The sequence below is a fragment of the Lissotriton helveticus genome, chromosome 6 (assembly GCF_964261635.1).
Source record: "Lissotriton helveticus chromosome 6, aLisHel1.1, whole genome shotgun sequence".
In the NCBI taxonomy this organism is placed as follows: Eukaryota; Metazoa; Chordata; class Amphibia; order Caudata; family Salamandridae; genus Lissotriton; species Lissotriton helveticus.
In genome coordinates this window covers 1,682,702,018-1,682,710,905 of record NC_136067.1, presented here as the reverse complement: position 1 = coordinate 1,682,710,905, position 8,888 = coordinate 1,682,702,018, and the positions used below count along the sequence as shown (strand labels likewise).

The 8,888-nt window shown below is 41.9% G+C and overlaps 1 protein-coding gene across 1 annotated transcript in view; it reads right to left on the bottom strand.

Moving 5' to 3' along the window:
- Nucleotides 1-1,706: 1,706 nt before the first annotated feature.
- Nucleotides 1,707-8,888, bottom strand: part of LOC144761865 (synaptosomal-associated protein 25-like) — a 332,753-nt gene continuing 325,571 nt past the window's right edge. The window contains exon 8 of the mRNA XM_078647085.1: nt 1,707-2,177. Coding sequence (XP_078503211.1) covers nt 2,109-2,177 — 69 coding nt within the window. The 3' untranslated portion in view covers nt 1,707-2,108. The remainder of the gene's footprint in view (nt 2,178-8,888) is intronic.

The window sequence follows — 8,888 nt, the reverse complement described above, 5'->3', positions numbered from 1 at the left end:
TATGCTAGTTACAGACTTTCAGTCACTTCACATACAGGCACGAGACAGAGGGGATTTCATATTACACGCTGCAATGACTTCTAGAAAAACAGTCTACCTGTTCTCTAGATGTCATTCCTTGCCTTTATTATCACTTTGGTTTTCATGAGCTTGAACAATTTTGGAATTCTGGTTTGCACATTGCGAGGTAAGCAAAAGAGAACTTCCGTAATGCAATCTCTTTGGCAGCATCTAGGTAGTGACACGATTATTCAAATGGTTTGATAATGCAGTTGATTCAAATGCAGGTAATCAACAACAGTATCCAAACCCTACCTTATACCACCATGATTAATTTAATTTTGTGTATGGACTCCTGTAAGTGTGATTCACTGGAAAATGTATGGTGTACATGTCTGTTTTTATACAAAAAACTGCGTAGGATTGAAACAGGTCAGAGTGCTGAATAAACTTGCTCATGGTTTTTGTCCCGCACTGTTGCATGGGAAAGACCTTCCCATTCAGAAGTAGCAGTTTAAGGGCTAGATTTAGAGTTCAGTGGTGATGGAAAATCCTCCAACTTCCAGAGAAGAGGTAAATGTGGGGACTGTCGTCTGGTGTATATTCTGTGCCATACTGTCCTTATGGCTTAGGTCAGCGGCGGCTCTAGGCTCATGGCCGCCCTGGGCAGGGAGCGTAGGTAGGGGGCCCCGGAAGAGGGGGTCCAGGCAGGGCGGAGCCCCCCAGAGCTCAGGAAGGGGGGGGGTCAGGATGTTAGGAAGTGGAACAGAGCCGGAGGCCGCCAAATCCCTGCCAGGGGCCACCACGTAAATATGTATCCATCCTCAGAGGATTAATATATTAAGGAAATATATTGGTTTGGAGGCCCCTGGGGTTTGGTGGCCTTGTGCAGGTGCACAGCTTGCACATGCCTAAGGCCGCCCCTGCTTAGGTCATCTTGGAGGATTACACATTTCCAGAAACTAAGAACCTCAACCCACGTGGCTTGGGAAATGGTCTGGAGTTTCTCCACCCCCCAGAGTTACTGATACTGCCGGGTCTGGTGGCTCAGTGGACTAAAACAGCCATTGCAGGGACCTGTGTTCGACTTCATGGTCACAGGTTCAAATCCCGGCGGGTCCACTCAGCCTTTCATCCATTTGAGGTTTATAAAATGAGTAACGTTGGGTAACAATAAACATCTGTTATTCAGCACCAGGACACCTTCAGGTAGTCGTGCGCTTTACAAATACACCTCTTATGTTATACTAAGGGTACTGGTAACTCAAGGGGTGGGGAACATCTGCCCTGTTAAAAATTGCACCCTGGCAATGCATCTACAAATGAGGAATTATCGGCAGAGTCAGTGAATTCAGGACCGAATCCCCAGTAATTCCTCATTTGGGCCCGACTTTCACCTGGAGTTCCTAAAAGTAAAAAAAAAAAAAAAAAAAAAAAAATCGGATGAGGTCGGTATCTGTAACTGCTGTAATAAATTCATGCCTTCCCCATCCTGAAGTGCACAGATTCAAGAATGCTGCAGAATGCCGCTGTTTGAGGCTAGAGTGGGATTACCATGAGATTTACAAAGAGGCCCATAAACGATTAAATAAAATCCAATTGTTTGCACGTGCATATCCATAAACAGCATCCCTGTTAGACAGTGCATATATTATTGAAGCTCCGGGTTGCATCTCTAGGGCGTGGAAACACGAGGCATGAAGACAGAGAGTGGAGAACTTTATGACACCCACAGTAAGGAGCAGGGCAATACTTAAGAAATGTCACAGTTTTACAATAACAATACTGTAGAACTGAAAGTAAACAAAATGTAAAGCATTTCTGCATATTGTTATATAATCTGAAAATCATACAAAGGACACAAAAATGCCACATTCAACTGAGGTAATGAGTTCATTGCTTTGAACGTGCTCTCTTTGGGAAGAGAAGTACCTGAAAACACAATAACAAATGCATATGGAAAGTGGTAGATCAGAACACGTGACCAGTACAGGTGGGAGCTCGATAAATGCATGTGTGTGAAACTATTGAAAAACGCCATGATAAACGCACGGACGTGCTGTCCACGGAGACAGCAGGGACAATGAAGAAAATGCACTTCCTGGCGTCTAGCCGCTTCCCAGCATAGTTGTTGCACGCTTGTTGGCTTCATCGATCCTCGTTTTATTGCAATCAGCCTGGAAAAATAGGCAAACAGAAATAACCGTTTAGAAATTTGAAAGGACACAAAATTGAATGAGGTTTATCGTGGCATTAGAGAGAATTTGGGGAGAAAAAGAACACGAGAATATCACATTTATAATTTTACACAAATTATTCTAAAGCCCACGAAGTGCCCCAGAAACTAGAGGCCAGATTTACTAAAATCTGGAACAACACAGCAAGACATCTTTCTGCGCTGTATCAAATGGAGAGGGCAGTAAGGCGCCATATTTACTTACATATGACGCATTCCTGCTCACTCTCTGCTGGAGCACTGAGTGCTTCATAATGCCAACCCAAGCACCCTTTCACTATGGTGCAATGGTGCTTACATTACAGGCAGGGTTGTTTTTGTGCAGGAAGGAGTATATAACTGCACAAAAACAATTCTCTGAGGCTTTTCCTCTTACTGCAGCACACAAACGAGGAAAAATAAACATATTTCTCCGTTAAGCCTCATCTAGGAAGGTGTAGAATTTGGACGAATTCCTAGATTTATTAGTATTAGTAAATCAGGAAATGCTCCAAACACCATGGGTGGATGAATGGGAACACTGATGCTCCACCCACTGAATGCCTTCCCAGCAGAGAATAGCACAAGGCAGCGACTTTGCATGCCTTGAGTCACTCCAGATTTACAATGTCACGCAGAGCCACACAGGTGGCTCTGTGTGGCATAGTAAATCTAATTTAAGGGCAGCGTCGTCTTGCGTTATGTGATGCAAGCCTTTAGTAAATCTGGGCTTAGGTACTTAAGTTTCACTGCTTAACTTCATACTTGGTAATTTCCTACTTACAAAGAAAAAAGCAGGTCAACACAATCTACATTTTGTGCAATAACTTTTATTTTGAACGGGCATCCAATATACCAAAGAATTCGCGTCAACACCATAGCACATACTACCTTTTAGGGCAGACATTTCGAAAGTGAAATATTAGCTACTGCTGCTCTACCTAGAGTTCCATATATTTTCAGATGTACAACTATAGCTAGGGAAAGTGACTGTATCTTTAAAACAAGATGCATAAACTATCTAGAAAGGGATAATGATGGCTCTTTTGGTGCACTGAAGATTCAAGGGCCTATTTTATGTACCTTCGGAGTGTAACATGAATTCAGTTGACCCAAATTTTCTCGGACTTAGTGCCTTATTCAAAAATAGCACACATCTGAAACAGACACACCTTGTTCAAAGTTTCCGAGATGGACTACCTGAATAAAAGGCACTAGCTCAGAGAAGTATTGGGTAATTTCACTTTACTCCCTTCAGGCATAAAAAACAGGCGCTCAACGCTGCGCTGCAACAGGGGGTCATGATATGACCCCAAATTTTCATTGGGCAGATAAGTGTGAGTGCTTGTACCCAGAAAGGGTTAGTAACCTGGCCCTTACTGAGAGAATCTCAGAATTACCCATTGGAGCAGAATCAGTATTCCGAGCGGTATGACCAGCGGTGATATTACCACTCCTGGGTATCCTAGGACATATTTCACCAGGCAAAACCTCGCCAAATATGCCTGTGGAAAACAGCCCATAATATAGGAGTTACATGTAGGAAATCAGAGTATAAACACTTACTTCTGAAATAATTCCACATTGAATAAGGGACGTCTCATAATGGTACAGTAATAAGGCACCCTGAAATTTAGGGCACCTTCAGATTGGGATTTCCAGGTGCAGGATATGATTTGCCACGAAGGACTCCATGAGGGATTAAGAGGGAATATAGAATGGTAGGTCAACATGAAGTCTTGAGTAAAGGCATGCACACACTTGACCTTTTGGTAATACATATTTCAAGACAACCAGGGATGATCCACACAAGATACTGGCATGCTAGTATTACATGCTCTTCTAGCAGTTTATTGAATGAAGGTGCTCAGAACCTTGTCAGCTCTCTGAAAGTCCATGGTATGGTTCAGGTATTCCCTTTGTTCTAAGGAGATTGGAGACAAGTACACATGTAGGGAGCTATCCATTTGATATAGATCATACAATTCAGCCTGTTTGTTACTAGAATATGTGTTCTTAAACTGTCAGCCTAATGAAATATTTTGCCATTTGCAAGAGGTTATTTTTAAAGGTCATTTCTCACATTAAATAGCTTTGTAAATCACGTCTTATTTGACAGAAGGTGGAAAAGTGGGCGATACCTAAGCCTCTCCTCAACCAGTTGATCCTAATACACACTGATGCCTGGGTCAAGATCAAGCTGGGAGTCGGGATGCACCTCTCAAGGTGAATCAACACCTCCAGAGCCCTAAAACAAGGGTGTGTTCTAGCCCCCATGTTGTTTAACCTCTTTTAGCAGCCCTTCCAGGGGAATTGGACAATAGTACATTGCACGCCCCACGCTTGGGAAATATCTTGCTGTCCAATCTCCTATATGCGGACAACTTGGTTTTGATAAGCCGGACCCTAATCGGCCTCCAGCATCTGCTGGACACCACTAACTTAAACATTAACTTAAAGAAAACAAAAATGATGGCAGTGAATTACAACAAGACCAAGAAAATCATTTGGTACCTGGATGGGAGCAGCCTAAACCGGGTAACCAACTACGAGTATCTCGGAGTTCTACTCAACAGCAGAGGCTCATACAAACCTCAACTGGAGGCCTTGCGACGGAAGGGCACCATGAGCTACCTCGCAATGCAGCCCCTGAAGAAAGTCCTACCAGAGCGAACATTGGATCTCCTATTACAGGTGATTCTAGCACGTTTGCAGCCAATGCTCACATATGGGAGTGAACCAACGCAAGGCAAAGATGCAATAGTTTTCGACAAAATAATTGGTAGTTCATACAAAGCAATCTTTCAGCTATCAAACTCTGTGTCACCCGCCCAAATACACCTGGAATTCAGTCTTCAGAAGCAAATTGTGGAAAAAAGGGGAGGTTATATAAAAAGCTGGCACAAGATCAGAAGCGCCGAGCAGGGATCCCTAAATGTGCATCTATGGTTTGAACTGTCATATCGATAGTAGTCATATCGGAGTAGTGTGGCTCACTGGTTAGAGGCAGCAGGCCTGAGAGCAGAAGTCAGCCTGGGACCAGGGTTCAATTCCCGACGCGGCAGGGTTGTGGACCTTGGTCAGCGGACTCGATAATTCTCGCTTCGGTGCTTACTCTAATCAGGGGTTCCACTCGGCAACTCTGGGCATTAGCTTGCCTAATCTCCACAACGGCCCCACCAATTCTGGGGATGCCTGGCTCCACCTTGGGGACTCCCAGCAAGGGACCATCCCACAGGGAAAGCCAGGACGGGTTCCCCAGAGTTATACAGCGCCGGGACGCCCAGTTGCTGGGGCAGCTGTGCGCTTTACAAGTATACTACATTTACATTTACATTTACATAGAAATCATCCGTCAGAGAGTACCTGGTCGAATCCTTGGAAAAGTGTTGAATTGACCAACCTCTGGGAATCCTCCATAGATCACAAGAGCTTCAAACAGGTCGTAACTAAAGTAACAAAATTGATATCCACAATAGAAGACAAGGAAACTTTGGCCAAGCGGGCTCACAGATGGACAGTACTTAATGACTACGCTGCTCTTACGCCACAAGCTTATCTAAAAACGGGAGTTAAACAAAAGATAAAAGATTTTTTTTTTATTGCGCTTTGGTATTATACCAATTCTCCCTCACTTGCCGCCATGGAAAAGGAGAACAAATGAACAGTCCTGCCATCTTTGTGGATCAGGAAAAGAGGGCCTAATACATATTATTTGTATCTGCTCAAGCATGTTAGACATAAGACGTGCCTTACTTAGACCAACATGGAATCAGAAGGGCATCAGGACCTGCAGGCAGGCAGTAAAATTATGTTTTAATCCAGAAGAGATAACTAAACTGCCGATTTACAAAGTATTTTGATAAAGTGGCAGAAAGACTTAAGCTTAGTCACAAGCAACAGCAGAATAGAAGGCAGACGGTCTACTTTTACCGAGCACTTTAACAGTCAACCTGCATACCCCCTCTTACATCCAACTCATGTTTGCATTTTTGAAGAACAAGCACTTTATCCATGCTCTTACACACATGAAACGGCTTGAACAGATACTCTGAAGCATTGGCACTTTTTCCATATTTATATGCATCTCAAAAGGGCTAAACAGACAATAAACTCGAGACTCAATGCAACCTCTATTTAAAGCATAACAGTTTGAAAGACTGGATTTTAAATGTTAAAGCATAAATTGAGATAATGGTTTTTATCTTCTCTTTTTTTGTGTACTTTTAATGCCTGAATGTTTTTTTCTTTTAAAATTGTGAGTTTTAATTAACTGTACAATAAAATTACTTACTTACTTACGTCCTATAGGGATTTGCTTATATTCAAAACTATGTGCACAATACAATGTTCTAATAAAGTCAATGTTGTGATCAAAATTGCATTGATATGAATAATAAAGTAAGCAATGTAATGCTATTTATGTTCAACTATGTCCACAGCTAAAAGCTTATATTTTGTTATATTAAAAAATTTCAAAAAGGGGCCACAAGTTAATTTTACAGCACCATTTTCACATACATTGGTTATAAATCCTGGTTAACGGGACAGTAATTAAATATTTCAAAAATATTGTATTGTGCCAGATAAGCCTTATCATTTTCATGTATCAATGGGGCTCACCATTGCAAGAATTGTTTGAAGAAGTGATGGCTTAATGGTCCCTATTAATTTACTAAAGACATATGTATTACAGCCAGTTAAACATCTCATTGTTCAACTTCACAGGTTTACAGTTTATGTTTACAGCATCTTTTTAAACTTCATTTACCCAGTCTGCCCCATCCAGCTAGATTCTCAGTTATATGTTATGATGGATAATCTACTTGGAAGGGTCAGGTTTAAAAAATCAAAAGTTATAACAATCCCACAATCACATAAAATCCCACAATCACATACCATAGACAGCAAAGCTAGAGAAACCCTACAGGCACACACAGCAAAGTTACTGCTAAATTGTACAGAGTTTACAGGACCAGAGAACAGACAGATTCATTAAATTCTACCTGACTAACCTCAATAGCAGTAAAGATATCACACATTCTTTTCACAGGAGGATGACATGCCTTCACCCAAGTCAAGAAAAAACAGCCAGAGTAGTAAGTGTTCTGTGGCACTAGGCAACAAATATCAACAACAAGCCTGTAGATCTATACTTACCTAATAATTTCACTTCTGCTCAAGGACTGTCAGGACTTACTCTACAGCAGGTCTCAGGGTTGCTAGTCATTGGGAGATTCAGAAACAAAGAGTGACATGGCACTTGTGGATAGTGGGCTGGCGAAGATTGGGGAGTCTTCAATGCAAGTATTGTCGTGCTAACCATTCTGAGATGCTGGAGGCCCCAATACAGAGAATGAGGTCAGTCCAAAGCAAGATGCCAATCAGGTCCCTTGCGGGTTCACAATAGCCAGACCAATATTAAAGGGCTGTATTCTCAATCAGTCTTTGACTGGCATCTATGAGTGTTGAAAGGCTTGCTCCTTATTGCAGTTCATATTTGGCTCCCCTGCAGTTTGTAGCTTTGTTATTCTCTTGTATTTTTGTGTGTAGTTTTACCAAGAAGGAATCACTGTGCTGTTGCTGTTTACCTCTTGATATTCCTCATTCAGCAACTTTCATCCTAGAATTTCAAGATTCATCCTGTTGGCAAAGCTGTCCCCAGCCTCCAGGTGGTGAGTGGGATAACACATGAGTGTATGTATTTGACTTGCAATTGTCTAGTTGTAAAGTGTGTTCAGACTTTGAATGTGTTCTTACAGAGGATCCAGACAGCTGGCATTTCAGTGTTATTGCCTTTCTGTTCCCTCTCCCCTGTTTCTCCAGGGCCTGATTGTAAGTGCTTGTTGGTATTAGATAATTAACAAGGATTATAGGCTTCAGGGGGGCTTGAGCCTATCTGCTTGGATTCCAGTGTAGAAGCCATCCTTCTTATATGATACCAAATGCTGTAAGTTTTTAGGCCCTGCTAAGTTGACATAAAAAGCAGTGCCCAAATGCTTATACTTTTCCATTTGCTTCAGAGACACAGCCTTTGTAACACAAGGTTTGATCAAGATTAATATGTGACACGGAAGATGCTCACGTAGACACAGAAATTTCAGCATAGCACATTTTGCAATATGTCTGGTCCTTTCTATTATGTTGCAATAATTAACTGGGAAGGTACCAACGTTGATAGATTGCATTACAGTGGAAAGTCCCCATAGCTGTCCACTTGGAACACGTGGTTAGCAACAGTATATTTTGGACCTTAAAAGGTATAGCACAATCTAGGCCTTTGCTAATTGGTCAAATGGCTAGGGCTTAATTTGTGCTACGTATGTGATGATGCCGAATCCTTTGTGGTTTTGGCCTATAAAAGCTGTCACCAACGTCACATCTTTGGGCATTCAGTATCTATATTGTCTGCCTCCGTGCTGCATGTCCCTTTGCATTATTTGTTGTTCCCCAATAAATCTTGCTAACAGTTGTGCTAACAGAGACTTGTGTTATTTCTATTATTCCTTATCATTTCTATTTCAGCTTCTACACCAGTTCTAGACATAGGCATGACAATAACAACAACCTCCGATTGCCCAACCTACCAAAGCAGGATATCTGCACCACACCCTCTAAACTCTGTTCCTTAAACCTCTAAAATAAAGCAATTAGATAATCAAAGGTATAAACA